The sequence below is a fragment of the Filicampus tigris genome, chromosome 12, assembly GCF_054856515.1.
Source record: "Filicampus tigris isolate MCC_2025a chromosome 12, RoL_Ftig_1.0, whole genome shotgun sequence".
Taxonomy (NCBI): domain Eukaryota; kingdom Metazoa; phylum Chordata; class Actinopteri; order Syngnathiformes; family Syngnathidae; genus Filicampus; species Filicampus tigris.
Genome location: NC_141228.1, coordinates 23,119,269 through 23,133,734, shown reverse-complemented (window position 1 = coordinate 23,133,734; position 14,466 = coordinate 23,119,269). Strand labels below are relative to the sequence as shown.

At 49.5% G+C, this 14,466-nt stretch overlaps 2 protein-coding genes across 3 annotated transcripts; one reads left to right on the top strand and one right to left on the bottom strand.

Moving 5' to 3' along the window:
- Nucleotides 1-1,691: 1,691 nt before the first annotated feature.
- tmem259 (transmembrane protein 259) lies at nucleotides 1,692-7,516 on the bottom strand. Its single transcript, XM_086048163.1, has 12 exons — nucleotides 7,030-7,516; nucleotides 6,333-6,633; nucleotides 5,737-6,033; nucleotides 5,216-5,339; nucleotides 5,027-5,137; nucleotides 4,837-4,959; nucleotides 4,645-4,745; nucleotides 4,362-4,419; nucleotides 3,794-3,877; nucleotides 3,296-3,428; nucleotides 3,119-3,218; nucleotides 1,692-2,379 (listed from the first exon to the last, which is right to left on the bottom strand). Exons 2-12 carry the CDS (start codon nucleotides 6,543-6,545, stop codon nucleotides 1,846-1,848), a joined length of 1,878 nt encoding a protein of 625 aa, XP_085904289.1. The 5' UTR covers nucleotides 6,546-6,633; nucleotides 7,030-7,516; the 3' UTR covers nucleotides 1,692-1,845.
- A 628-nt stretch (nucleotides 7,517-8,144) lies between these two features.
- On the top strand, nucleotides 8,145-14,421 carry med16 (mediator complex subunit 16). 2 transcript variants are annotated; one of them, XM_086048159.1, is made up of 16 exons: nucleotides 8,169-8,351; nucleotides 8,604-8,766; nucleotides 8,860-8,967; nucleotides 9,194-9,363; nucleotides 9,441-9,722; nucleotides 9,804-9,953; nucleotides 10,187-10,292; nucleotides 10,360-10,515; nucleotides 10,586-10,818; nucleotides 11,140-11,346; nucleotides 11,427-11,637; nucleotides 11,713-11,846; nucleotides 11,925-12,117; nucleotides 13,294-13,492; nucleotides 13,895-13,978; nucleotides 14,050-14,421. In XM_086048159.1, exons 1-16 carry the CDS (start codon nucleotides 8,223-8,225, stop codon nucleotides 14,174-14,176), a joined length of 2,652 nt encoding a protein of 883 aa, XP_085904285.1. In that variant the 5' UTR covers nucleotides 8,169-8,222; the 3' UTR covers nucleotides 14,177-14,421. The 2 variants fall into 2 exon arrangements, with proteins under 2 accessions (XP_085904284.1, XP_085904285.1); XM_086048158.1 differs by having other exon boundaries at nucleotides 8,145-8,351; nucleotides 11,713-12,117.
- The last annotated feature ends 45 nt before the right edge of the window (nucleotides 14,422-14,466 follow it).

Sequence of the window (14,466 nt, the reverse complement as noted above, 5' to 3'; positions counted from 1 at the left end):
TCTCTAAGGCTGATCTATCTCTGATCGCTGCCGACGAGTTTCCCCTTCCCTTCAGCTTCAGTCTGGGTGTCATCCTCCGCGACGCAACATCATTCTATCTGTTGACCCAGTCATCTTACTATGTCACTCAAGCTGTCTTGACCGCTAATGCCACTGGAAGGAGCAACATGATGTTGTTGCTGTACACCAGAGGGATCTGCGAGTCCAAGTTCCAAGATGAGGCAGACATTTTGCATTCACACAATAGTCGCTAGCAAAATAAACGGTGTTATTTCTGAGCTCTCTGTGAATTTGTGAAACTGTCGGGAATGCCTTTACTGTTATTTCAGTCATATCCAGAGTGCAATGGATTCAACGCATAGTGTGGCTCATTTGTGTGGCTCATGTAAATTGTTCAACTCACAAGCTTGTTACTTATGAGAAACTGTTTGCCTTTACCGTGTATTTCAAAAGGGCCACCACCGGTGGCTGAGTCAAAGGCTGCTGGCAACAAAATTGTGGCAAAATTCTTGTCATCGTTGATTTTTCCCATACAAGTTTGACAAATTGTTGGCTGCATGTTCTAACATTTTAAATCAATTACGTTTTGAAAATAGGACTTGAGAGAAATGACAGCACGAGACATTCACCTATAAAACCAAGGTGGCATAAAAAAACCTAAATTAGGAAAAAATGAAACAAGTGTGTCTTCATCATTTATATGAAAATGACCCATAATGTGTACACACACACACACACACACACACACACACACACACACACATTCTACTGCCCACTCGGAGAAAACTGGACGAGCTGCCGCTGCATGCATGTGGATGGTATACACGCACACTCACATATCCAGTACACGTGTTTTTTGAAGTTAAATGTGGACGTCAGAGGGGGCGTGGCCTGCCGGCAAAGGTAGTTTTGCAAAAAATCTTCACCCCTGTGTGCAATAAGAAAATGATGCATGCTTTTAAGGGGAATCGCGGCGTTGTCATGCGCGCGCGCACACGTTGCAGTGAGAATGAAGGATGCGGTGAAAATGCCGTCACGCGGGCACGCGCCTCACCTGAAAAGATGTTCCACTGTCACCTTGAACACAACAAGAAGACAAAAGAAGAGAAGGGACCCGCCTGCCCGCCCGTCGTCTGTCTTGTCCGCAGTGGTCGTGAAGAGGCAGATGCACGCTCCCGCGCGCTGCAGCGTCAAATGTGCGCGTGCGCGAAAAGCGCGTGCGAATGGTCTGACTGTTCAATAGTTACATCTCACGACGGCATTGGCGGAAAAAAAACGGCAATGCGATTCATTTGAGACGAAATGTGCCGAACTGTTGATGTCGCAACGATTACATCCGAAATGAAAAGAATGACGATCTTTCGAGATGGCCGAATGATCTAGTGACGCCAGTGAATGAGTTGGAAAAAAAAAGACCAAAACAGGTTCTAGTGATCAGTGTCAATGCCTTTGATTGACAATGAGGGGGTAGAAAAAAGACAGTGAGTCGTTTTGAGTTGAGTCCTGTTTCAATACATCGGAAAGCATCTTGTGACGTCATTTGGTGGGAAAAGCACTAAAGTCCTCTTGCGATACATTTGACAGGCCGGCAGTGGCCACGCCCACTTATGCTGACGTCTGACAATGTTGGTAAGGCATACAAGTTCAAAATAAAAGCACGTCCCATCATGACTGAACAATATGACATCACGTGATCTTTCTCCCCTCAGTTTATTGATGATCATCGTGTTGCACATATTTGAGTTAATCATCCCCAGCCTGCACTGGGTGATTGATTATTTGGGCTGATTGGCGCCAACGTGCGGTCTGGGAAGCCGCGCAAGCGTCTTCCGCTTCCGCCGCACCTCAGGACGTGCGGGAGCAGCTCCGCTGCACTCTGCAGTCTGTTTGGGAGGCGGAGGCGGGTGCGGCGGCGCTTGCCGCGTCCGCCGCCCCGACCGAAGGCTGGCTTTCTCCGCTGTCCCCGCCCTGCTGGCCGCCGCCAGCAATTCCTTCTCCCATCCAGAAGTCGGCCACATCGCCGACGTTGGCGGCCCTCTCCTGGCCGGAGGACGCCAGCGCTTCCGTGATGATGGCGGCCGTCTGCGCCACCCAGTTGAGCTCCGAGCGCACCTCGCCGGCGGAGGACGGCGCCGGATTTTCGGGCGGCGGCTGGATAACGGCAGCGGAGGCGGGAACGAGCCGCGAGGCGGCGGCGGCGGCGGCGGGCTCCGGCGGCGGCTGCGGCCCGGCGGCGGCGTTGTTGTTGTTGAGGCTGTCCTGCAGCGCCGTCTGGTTGGCGTGACCCGCCTGCTGGTTGTGCAGGAGCATCTCCTGGATGCGGATCTGCTGCAAGATGGCGGGCAGCTCGTAGTGGTGGAAGAAGTAGATCATGGAGTGCTGCCACAAGAGCAAACGGCGGCTTACTCGGGTTAGCTGATTGTAGGCGGGCTTTGAAATCGAAGCTCTCAAGTGTTTTTGCAAAACGAGGATTCATATTACTGCTGCACTGAGAAGCCGAGGGAGGAGCTGAGCCTCCAGTACAGTAGAGCATAGCTTTATGCCTGTCTTACAGTGCCCCCGGGTGGCCAACTCAAGGATAAAAACTAATTCTCTCTTGTGGCTAATGCTGTCTTTAGAAAGGATCATCATCATCATCATCATCATCATCATCATCATCCAGAAAGCAGGTTTTCTCATTTGCGTATTTTTGGGGTGTACAGGCTGATGGCACTTGAATTCATTTCAGATTTGAATTTTTTTTCATATTTGACCAATTATGACTCAGCTTCAAAAAACAGGTGAGGCGTGATGGCCACCCCGAGATGGATAAAAAACACAAATTTTGCTGCATAACTCATATTCCACAAATGCAATATTCATCAGAATCTCGTATTTAAACTAGTGGAGGCACATGGAACACTGCCAAGAAAACTTTGGGATTGACTTCCTCTTTAAGAGGTTTTTTGATTTTTATCCTCATGTGTGTGCTAGGCCTTAGCTGTCAAAGAGTGACTGCGCTTTTGTAGCCGGCCATGTTGTTCGCGTCTTTGACTACGGGAGCCCCGACAGGAGCGAGTGGAAAAAAAAAAGGACATGTGGGCTAAATTGGAGGGTGTGGTCAAAAGTGACGACTAACCTGGATGAAGAGCCAGGAAGTGACCAGTGCCAGGCTGCTGTACTGGCCGTTGAAGCGGTAATGATATGCGTAGAAGGCAAAGTGATACAAATAGAAGAACCTGAAAGACAAAAAGAAGGCGTGCGACTGGCTGACAAGGGGCCGGGGGCGGGACCGCTCGCACGTCAGGAGACTCACCTCAGCCAATGGCGTTTGCTGGTGTTGGTGTGGCAGCAGATGGCGTCGTACTGATCGGCTAACCACACGATGAGGATGATGTAAAAGGCCGTCGTGGTATCGTTGAAGAATTCGGACATGATGGCCTCCATACCTGACGACAGGAAGTAACATCAGCAATCTAGGGGTTATTACCACGTTCCTCCGCTATATCGCGGTTCCACATAGTACTTTAAGTTAGCATGACTTTCTGTCATTATATGATTTGGGTCAATATTTTGATGTTTAAATATCCAATGTTTAAATCCGTTTGTGTCAGTTTTACAGTCAACGTCGACTAAGAGCAACAAACTTAAGTGCTTGAAGCAAGCCGGCTCGACCTCTTATTGGGAGGAGTGGGTATAGGGGGGGAGGTGTCATAGAGATAAGGGGTCCTGCGAGATGCCAGTCCCGTAGCGCCACTCTTAGGGTGAAAATCCGAGTGACACGAGCTGAGAGGACAACAGCGAGTCAACTCACCGACGAGGGCGAGGATCACGGTGAGCAGGGGGGCCGCTGGGAAGGCGATGGTCATGTTCATCTCCAACATCTGAAGGAGGTCCACTGAGGCAAAGAGAGGAAAAACCTTCACTTTGCGTTGACCACCGCGCTACCGCTCGTGTCAGAGAGAGATGTTCCCAATATTTGGACTCCACCAGTTTGTTGTGTTTGAAAGTGCATTGTGCCTTGAGATACGAGCGACCCGACTCTCAAATTGTTGAGAACTCACACGTCATTCGGATGGTTTTTTTTTTTTTTTTTTGCACAAAACATTTTGTTATTATGGATTCATACAGCACAATATTATACAGTGCTTTAGTTCCTTTTTAAAAACCACAAACTTTTGTTTGAGGCAGAGGCTAGAACGGATAAATGACATTTCCATTCAATTCAATAGGGAAAGGTGATTAGAGATGCAAAGTTCCGAATTACACGCGTAGGCACAAAATGAACTCGACGCTTATCCCAAGGCACATCTGTATTTGCCAAATAAGTGAGCTGTGTGTGTGTGTTTCAGCGCACTTGTATTTCATACAGAGCAACTAACCAATGAAGACGAAGATCTGGTGGTGAGAATATCTGAGTAGCATGGACACCGACAGAGTCTGAAAAACAGCACAAACATCAACTCTGGACTCCTGCACCACTCGAAGCACAAACAATCTTTGGCGCGGAAAAAAGAACATGCTTGTGTCATGTGTCAGACCAAAATATATCTTTAGTGCTGATGTTATACAGGCAGAGGCCTAAAATGGACTGACATGGGATGGCATAGACTGGGATGGACTAGCATGGATTGGCATCGACTAAGATGGACTAGAAGGTCTTACAAAGATAACCATGATGACAAAAGCGGCCAGGTAGGCGGTTCTGGCCATCCACATGCTGACAAAGCGGTAATGTTCTCCGGAGACCACGTTCCTGAGGAAGCCTTCGCACAAGCACAGAGCATGACATCATCATTAGTGGTCACATGATCTTGACGTCAGATGACCGGCGTCCGTCCTCCGTCCGCCCGTCACCTTTGTTCTCCTCGTTCTCTGCGAGCGCTTTGACGCTGGACATCAGAATGTCGTCGTAGCCTAAAAACTCGTCCAGCAGGAAGCGACTGAAGCCATCGCCAAAACACTCGTCCTTGGTGGGATCTGAAAGGCAAAACGGTGTTTAGCGTCCCGCCGCTACCGGCGGGGCCGTCCGCGGACGGCGTCTCACCCAGGGTGACGACCATGACCGGGATGTTGAGTCTCTGCCGCGTGCTCTGAGACAGACGAAGGAAGCCGTACTCCAGAGAATATTCCACCATGTATTCTTCCTGAGGCCAAGCTGCAAAACGAAAGCATGACGCGTCATGACCGGCGGCGGTGAGGCGGAGCTTCCCGTTACGCTACCGCTGTCGCCTACCTTTGGCGATGTGACTGAAGGAAAGGTCCTGGCTGTCGTTGGCCCCGCCTCCCGCTCCTCCCTCTCCCTCTCCTGCTCGTCTGATCGCAGGCAGTTTCAGACGGGGCTCCATGTCCAGCTCAAACTGCCGGCGAGACATTTGGACTCAGACGTATAATTATTAGGGCCAATGCCTGATCCCGTATTTGTCATTAAAATCATACAGATTACTGAATAATTGGTCCATACATTTAAAAAATATATATAATGCATGAAATAGTTCTTTTTTGGGTCCCCTATATATCACCATATAGCCTTTTCCATAAAACATTTAATTATATTAAATACATTTTTTAAGAAGAACACATAATAAAATTAATTAAATGAAACTAAAACATCCCGTGGCCAGACAAAGTCCCAATCAAAATACGCGGTTGACCAGCTTCTTTTCAAGGAATGTTGGCCCCACTCGTGCAGCTCTGCCTACCCTGCAGCCTGCAGGCTTAAAGCGCCAGGAGATGAGCAGCTGGCCTTCTCCTTACCTGCACTGAGCTGTTGTCGAATGTGTCCAGCATCATCTCCTCGTCTTCGTCCTCCTCTTCATCTTGCAGCGCCGCCAGACTAAGACCAGCAATGGCTCCTCCTCCTCCTCCTCCACCGCCCTCCTCCTGCAAGTCGTAGAACTGCAGGAAAACAGGTGGCCGGCTGGAGTTCCTCTGGATCTCCACGCGCAGGATGCCGTCACGAGGCCAGCGCTCCCTAACGCCCTCCAGGCAGTTGATGGGCGAGCGAGAGAAGGCGATGTGGATGTAGGCCAGGATGAAGAGGACGAAGAGCGCCTGGTGACCACCAGCGCACACATTCAGGACACATTCAAATGTCGAATTGTTCAGCATTTTTTAAATGGAGTCTAAGTGAACACAAGAGTAGGTGCGACGCAGCAGTAGGACACAGTTGCGGCAACTCCCACTGGCTTTTTAAAAGCATTGGTTGGTCGCAGCCCTAATTTGAAGCGTTCCTTGCATTGATGCGTCACTTTGTTTCAGCTCCGGTTATTGGAAAGTGCTGTAAGCTGGAAAGCTGCAAAATGTTTGTTTTCATGTACAAGAAGAGGGTTAAAAAGGTCGAGGGAGGTCACCTTGAGCAGCACGAAGAACTCAAAGACCCTCCTGAACGACGGCGGGAAGAGGCGAGCGTAAGTGACGGCCATCTTGAAGAAGAGCGCGTGGAAGAGGCGGTCTCGAACATTGATGAGGGGGTTCTGGTTGATGTTGGGGTTCCGGATCCTGTTGGGCCCCATGTTGTTGTTGTTGGGTGGGACGTTGTTGTTGTTGGCCTGGTTCTCAGACATGGTTTCTCAAAGGCGGGGGAGAAATGTCACTGCGGCCGGTCGATTCTAGGTTAGCATGGCTTCAAGCTTCGCTCTTCTCATCGTCGGTCTACAACACAGATAGGACAAGACAAGTACTTGCAAGTATGACAACCGATCACGGCAATTCCCAGGGTGCAGTCAGCTAGTCTTAAGTGATCAAGTCAAAGAGGTCAAACATTCTTTTGTTGACCAATGCAAATTAATCACATGACATCTGCGAGTGTTTGTTTCGTGTAAACTTTGGAGTTGAACCTGACGAGAGATGATGGTGCAACCAATTCGGGCCTGGTTCAACATCCAGCGGCTGGATCTGGTCTCTTCTTCTGTCTAACTTCTCCGAACAACAACAACAACAACGACGACGACGACGATAACAACAACAACAACAACAACAACAACAACAACGAAAACAACGACGACATCAACAACAACAACGTTCCACGAGGCCTGCATACGCACGTACCTGTTAGTGACAGCGCCCATTGGAGCCCATGCTTGAGCTTTTTTCTCGATGTTTTCACCAGAAGACGGAAACGGACGAGCGAAATCCGTCAAACGCGAGCTAGTCGGCTAGCACGCTTAGCTTATTTTAGCTTAGCCGTTATTAGCCACAGGTAGCGACGAAAACAAGTCGAGCAAATCCGCTTCGCGGACAAACTACCAAGTAGCCGCCGTGAATGTTTGGAGACACTCCAACGGCATTGGAGACGCTTAAGTTCCAACAAAGTCTGAGCGGCGAACTCAACTGACTGCTAAAGCTACAGACCGGAAGTACGTAAAATAACCGGAACTACAACTCCCCCAAATCTGGAATCGCAAACCTGACGTCATTGATTTACACTTAGGAAATAGAATCCCGTTTTAACATTGATAGTTATTAAGTTTGCAAACACCTGAGTTGAGTTGTGTCCTTTTCTTGTGTTACTGTTGGGAGGTTATGACAAGCCGTGTCAGGCAGTGTTGAGAGGCAGCCCAGCTGCAGGGCTCACCAACCTTTGCCTAGAGCTACTTTTGGTTATTTAGGACAAACGGATACACACTTCTGAAATACCACATTTGCGTAAATTATGTTTAATAACATGCCATTATTATTATGATATATTATTATGTTTGATCTAAACTAGTGTATGTTTTTGTCATTCCATAATTTCTGTCCTTATTCTAATCTATAAACTGATATGTATTTACTGCATGTCTATTTCTTGTAATTCATATCAATAATAGAATACGATCGTGCGTCCATAAAGTAATCAATCAGTCAATCCATTGCATTGAAAATCCGTTCAGGCGAATCAAAGGACACCAATGTGGACCTGGGGTCCTGAGCACTCCGTAGCAATCCGTAGCAACAATGCAAAAATGTGTCGGCGGGATTTGTTTCGCTTTGCCAATGTAACAAATTGTGGTTATCAAGTTTAATACCATTCGTTTATTAATCAGGTATTTGTTTAAAGGGAGGGACGTGTTTAGATTTTCGTTAACGACGCCGCTGAAATCAAAGTAAGTTGACACAATGAATGAGCGATTCGTCAGCATCGAACTCTCTTCGGCTTACACACTTTGTTTGGGTGCTTTTAGCCACCAAAATACCACCACGTGCTTTTCTTTTCTTCATCAATACGTCAATCAGTGAGTGGTTTTGATGCCCTATTTCATATGATGTGCATTTTTCATCTGAATTCTAATTGTACGTTTCAACTTTGGGGGCAGATGTCTTGGTGTTCGAATGAGGGAATGCTTGGAGGAGTGTGGTGTGAATGGAAGAACACATCTGCGACAGAGATGGCAAGCAAAAAACATTGATGATCTCTGGACTAAATTGTACTGCACAAACTCCAGCATACTGTTGAAAGTCTGCGAGAAAATGCAAGATGTCATAAAATTAGTTTCACGTTCTGTTTAACTGTATGAGCAATGTTTACCAAATACAATTTGTGAGAATGGAGATCAGGGATGGGCAACCGTGGCCCCTGAGTGGCCTCTTTGACTCAACCCCAAAAGAACTTTTAATGATTAATTTTTTTGCTGGTGTTTGAGGGGAGGGCTGCTGGCAGCATGGAGTTGGCGTACGTATGTGACTGGGAGAGGCGCCCCAAAAGCACCCACTGCCCCTCCATCCCCCTCGTCTGCTCCTGGTCCTGCAGAAACCTGGTGGCCTTCACCACCGACCTGAAGAACGACGACGACGGCGGCGAGCCAGGTAAGCACGTGCTTCCTCTGAGCCAAGCAGTGCGTTGATCCATTTGTCATATGCTGAGTGCCGACATTCTTCTTATTGGTTGACATATTGCAGATGTCAGTCACATGATCCACATCATGGATACGGAGCATCCCTGGGATGTGTACTCCATCAGCTCGGGCCACGCTGAGGTCATTTCCTGCCTGGAGTGGGACCAGTCAGGTCAGCGGACCCCTCAGTGGTCACTTCTGTCGACTGAAAGTGACACCACAGTTTCTCAAGGTTCAGGTAACGACCAATCATGGCTCAGCTTCAGTAAACATGAGCGATGATTGGTCGTTTGCTGACCTAACAGCTGGCCAAGCCGCGCGTGTGTGTCGTCGCCGATTGCCAAGAACATCAAAAAGGCGACCGCGCCCTTTTCAACAGTTGTTGGTTGGCTTCCCAGGCTCCAGGTTGCTGTCGGCGGACGGCGACGGGCACATCAAGTGTTGGTCCATGTCGGAGCACCTGGTCAACAGTTGGGAAAGTGCTCTGAGCAGCTCTGTGGAGGGAGATCCCATCGTGGCGCTGAGTTGGCTGCACAACGGCGTCAAACTGGCTCTGCACGTGGAGATGGTATCCGCCTGACCCCAGTCGCCGTCGTCGTCGTCGTCGTTGGCGCCGTAAATTAGGCGTCGCCTCTTTGTTTGCAGTCGGGTTCCACAAACTTCGGCGAGAAGTTCTCCCGGGTCAAATTCTCGCCGTCTTTGACGCTGTTTGGCGGGAAGCCGATGGAGGGCTGGCTGGCGGTGACGGTCAGCGGTCTGGTCACCGTGTCGCTGCTGAAGCCTGGCGGCGCTCTGCTGACGGCCAGCGAGAGTCTGTGTCGCCTGCGAGGACGCGTGGCGCTGGCCGACATCGCCTTCACGGGAGGCGGCAACATCGTGGTTGCCGCCACCGACGGCAGCAGCTCTTCGCCCGTCCAGTTTTATAAGGTGCCACGTTGACACGGGCGATGGGTGCGCTGGCAGCAGCTGACGTGGCACGTGTGTGTACGCGCGCGCTTGTGTTTTCAGGTGGTGGTCAGCGTGGTGAGCGAGAAGTGCCGCATCGACACCGAACTTCTGCCCTCCTTGTTCCTCCGCTGCACTACGGACCCACTGAGGCGGGACAAGTACCCTGCCGTCACGCACCTCAAGTTCCTGACCAGAGAGAACTCTGAGCAGGTAACTTCCACACAAGTGTAGTTGCCAAGAAGCCGTCAGTTTCCTAAAAGGTTGCTTGAGGACAACCCTCTCATTTCCTATTGCTTCATTTTTGTTTATTTGGTTTTGTTTCATCATTAAATACCAAATAAACAACAATAATCATTTATTAAGCAATAATTTGGTTTGGTCCAGAGCATCAAGTCTCCCGAGGGAAGAAAATTGAGCCGCTGCGTTGGTTGTGTGTCGTTCAGGTTCTGCTGTGCGCGTCTAACCAGAGCGGCAGCATCGTGGAGTGCTGGTCGCTGAGAAAGGAGGGCCTCCCTGTCAACAACATCTTCCAGCATCGATCGCCCGTCGGTGAGTCCAAAACACGTTTGACCTTTGATCTGGGCTGACACCAGCACTGGGATTTCGGACCTTCCAGTGGGCGAGAAGCAACCCACCATCTTGAAGTGGAGGATCCTGACCACCACCAACGACCTGGAGAGAGTGTCGGCCGTGGCACTTCCCAAACTGCCCATTTCCATCTCCAACACTGACCTGAAGGTGGCGTCGGACACCAAGTTCTGCCCCGGACTAGGTAAGACCAGCCTCCGGCAGCCGCCGTCGCTCTGGGACCGCCGCTGACTGCCGCCGCTGTGCGCCTTCAGGTCTGGCTCTGGCCTTCCATGATGGCACCATCCAGATCCTCCACCGCCTATCCCTCCACACCATGGGCGTCTTCTACGGTTCCGCCGCTTCCTCCGCCTCCGGGCCAGGCCAGCGGCCGGGAGACGAGTCGGCCATCAAGCGGCCGAGAACCGGGGCGCCTGGCCTCCATTTCAAGGCCTTGCAGTTTTCTTGGACGTCGCTGGCCCTGGCCGGAGTTGACAATCACGGCAAGGTAACTGCGCACGCATCATGTCAAAGAGTTTGAACACAAAAGGTTAAATATTACGTTAAATAAAATGACCTAAATTCAGTATTTCTCTCTGGGTCCTAATTTTGATTAGTAAAAAAAAAAAATCAATAAATATCAATATTGACTGATATGAAAATTTCCGCCATATTGCCCAGCCCTAATCTGTATTATATTAATGGTGTTTTATGTTCAGCTGTGATTGTCCTTTCAAGTGCTTCATAGTTGAGTTGCATTTTGAGGTTTATTTTTGGTTTGTGCTTTCTTCCGGTTCGGTCACTCAATGTGTCACGTGACGTTCCTCAGTTGCACATGCTGCGAGTGTCGCCCTCCATGGGTCAAGTGCTGGAGATGAACACCACGCTGCGCCACCTGCTGTTCCTACTGGAGTACTGCATGGTAACGGGCTACGACTGGTGGGACGTCCTCCTCCACGTGCAGCCCAGCATGGTCCACAACCTGGTGGACAAACTCCACGAGGAGTACATGAGGCAAAACCAGGCCCTGCAGCAGGTCCCCAACTGTGCTCGCCGCTCATTCGTGAATACAAACGCCGCCCGACTCCACGTGACCATTAACGCCTCACGTCGCAGGTCCTGGCCACGCGCATCGTGGCCGTCAAGGCGTCGCTGTGCAAACTGTCGACGGCCACGGCGGCGCGAGCCTGCGACTTCCACGCCAAACTGCTGCTCATCGCCATCAGCTCCACCCTCAAGTCTCTGCTCAGGCCCCTCGTGCTCAACACGCCGGACAAAAGTCCCGGAGACCGCCTGGCCGAGATCTGCGCCAAGAACATGGACTCGGGTGAGGCGGCGATCGCGCGTCTAACCACGCAAACCTGACGCAGGTGAGCAAAGTTTGCTGCGGCTGCATCCGCAGACATCGACAAGGTGATGATCAACCTGAAGACGGAGGAGTTTGTCTTGGACGGGGCCCCCCTGCAGTCTCTTCAGCAGCTCATCCAGTGGGTGGGCGACTTTGTCCTCTACCTCCTGGCCAATCTCCCCAATCAGGTGAGGCGGCGGCCCGGCTGGCGGCAGCGCGATCCCGGCCCGGCCCGGCCCAATCCACTTCCTTCCCATCTTCCTCAGGGCTCGGTGGTGCGGCCCGGCTTCGGTTTCATGCGGGACGGAGCGTCTCTGGGAATGCTGCGGGAGATGCTGGTGATGATCCGGATCTGGGGTCTGCTGAAACCGGGCTGCCTTCCCACCTTCACGGCCACGTCGGACAGCCAGGACAGTTTGCAGCTGCTCTTCCGGCTGCTCACCAAGCTCTGGCTGTGCTGTAAGAACCCATCGCTAGCTTCCGTCCGTCCCTCTTATAAAGATAGACCGATATGTTTTTTCCAGGACCGATACCGATAGTAGTCAAGGAGGCCGATAGCCGACATTTGGAGCCGATGTTCATTTTCAGCTAAATGGAAAATATTGGTGTCAAAATCTGAAAAAAAAAAACTAAAACGCTTACCTTTGTTGAAACGTCTTTAAGCAGAATGCAACAATTGTTCAGATTTGCATAATATTGATTTTTAAATTGCAAATACAGTATAAGATAAGAAGATAAGATAAGAATGCCTTTATTGATCCCACAGTGGGGAAATTTTCATTGTTACAGTAGCAAAGATATAGGTCACACAGGGGCGGCGGCATAATGTGGCCATTAATGTATAACATTGACGGCAAACATTTAGAATCAAACCTATGTAGATATACGCAGTAACATGTGTATATACACATGTGTATACACACCAACCTACATCTACATAAAAAATATGAGGAACACTCATTTCGGCCTGTACATAGTACATTGTTGTTGTAAAATTCTAAGAAAAAGGGAGCTCCCAGGGTTATCAGCATGTCTTCAAAAGTTAAATGAAAACTTAAACAACAGCTCCATTTTTCTACAGTAAATAAAATCCTGCAAAATCTCCAAATGACAGAAATGTTAAAATTGCACTTATGTTTGCAAACACAAAATGCATTGTTCCCAGGGTCAGTAGAGTCTCTTGTAAAGTGAACTGAAAATGTAAAGAAATAGTTCCTTGAAGTTAACACTGTTTTAAATCAGATTTTTCAAAAAGGCAGATACCGATATTCGTCAAAACACTGAATATCGGAGCCGATAATCGGTCTATCCTGAATGTCTTATTTGCTGTCTCCTCGCACCACAGAAACAGAGGACATAAAAGCAAAGCGCATCTGTCCTGGTGGTCGCAGGCAAGCTGAAGCCCATCCTAGCCGACTTTTGATCAGAGGCGCGACAAGTAATCCATTATCAAAGTCGGTCTCAGTTAGTCAAAGGTTGCTGAGTACAATGTCAGCCCCCCCCCCCCCCCCCCCCTGGGTTATTGCGCAATTGTTTATTTGGTTTTGTTCAGTCTGCAAAATCGTTTTTAATCCACTTACTGGATGAAAGAATGCCGAGACGTCACAACGTGTTGATTGCGCTTGCACGTGGCAGGCCGGGACGACGCCCCCCCCCAGGACCCGGACGAGAGCCTGATTGACGAGTGCTGCCTGCTCCCCAGTCAGCTGCTGGTGCCCGGCATGGATTGGCTGCCCGTCAACGACGGCGTCATCGTCAAGCTGCAGGGCAAGCAGCCAATCAGGTTGCAGTTTGGGAAAACGGCGTCGCTAGCCGCGTCGGACGGCCTCGGCAGGTAAGAGCGTGGCCAAAACGAGGACGGGCAAAAGAAGTCATTGCACTGTATCCCATGATGCTTTGCTACGATAGTCCTCTACATAAAACTCCCTTTGTCGTGATTGGGGAGGAGGGAAAGACTGTTTGGGGAACCAAATTACGAACTATTCACGGCTATAAAGAAAAAAAGAATCACAGTGACAAAAGAATAGTTAATCTCTGTATATTTTGTTCTTCTTGGTTCCTAACCCTAACCCAACACCCAAAAGGTGTTGGACAGATTGATTGGATTTACACATTTTCCTATGGGAAATATTGCTTTGGTTTTCGTACACTTGGGCTTTTATCAGACTTTCTGGGGCGGATTTGTCAGGGGAAAAGGCACTCTTTGCATTTTGAGGAGACTTTGTGTTTGTAACAGGAGCGCCGGCTGTCAGAGGACAGACAACCTCCGATGTGTCCACATGGGCGTTTGTCCCACGGAGGAGAGCAAGGCCTGCACCAGGTGAGTCCACAGGAAGTGATGTCAAGACTTGAAGACAGCAGGTGCACTCAATTGCTGCCGTGTCCTTCGAGGTGCGGCTGCGTGACGATGCTTCGTTCGCCCAACAACAGCAACGCCATGAAGCAGTGGGAGCAGCGATGGATCAAAAATTGCTTGTGTGGAGGTTTGTGGCGCCGCATTCCGCCCACGCTCGCCTGAGAGTCCACTTGGTCCCGCCTTTTTTTAAAAATATTGAACTGTTTCATTAAAATCGGACCTATTTCTTCTCTTTGGATTGTCAAGAAGAAATCTTTCGAGTGAGAACTGCAGCAGTAGTTAGGCCGATCAACAGGCTGTTGATCAAGAAATAGTTCAGCAGTGATGACAAATTGTCATTTCCTAGGAATGTCATTTTAAAAATGTAAACAGTTGTTGATATTTGTGTAAAAAGTTTTGCATTTTGATATTTGTTTCTGACCTCTTCAAATCCTTGTGACAAATCACAAGCA

Excerpts from the sequence above, each read along its gene's own strand:
- tmem259 (XM_086048163.1), bottom strand. The coding sequence starts at position 6,545 with ATGTCTGAGAACCAGGCCAACAACAACAACGTCCCACCCAACAACAAC. Across the intron at positions 3,219-3,295 it reads AGCAAACGCCATTGGCTGAG|GTTCTTCTATTTGTATCACT; the intron begins GTGAGTCTCCTG and ends TTTGTCTTTCAG. Across the intron at positions 2,380-3,118 it reads CTTCCTGGCTCTTCATCCAG|CACTCCATGATCTACTTCTT; the intron begins GTTAGTCGTCAC and ends CTCTTGTGGCAG.
- med16 (XM_086048158.1), top strand. The coding sequence starts at position 8,223 with ATGATGTGCATTTTTCATCTGAATTCTAATTGTACGTTTCAACTTTGG. Across the intron at positions 8,968-9,193 it reads CCTGGAGTGGGACCAGTCAG|GCTCCAGGTTGCTGTCGGCG; the intron begins GTCAGCGGACCC and ends TTGGCTTCCCAG. Across the intron at positions 10,819-11,139 it reads GAGTTGACAATCACGGCAAG|TTGCACATGCTGCGAGTGTC; the intron begins GTAACTGCGCAC and ends GACGTTCCTCAG.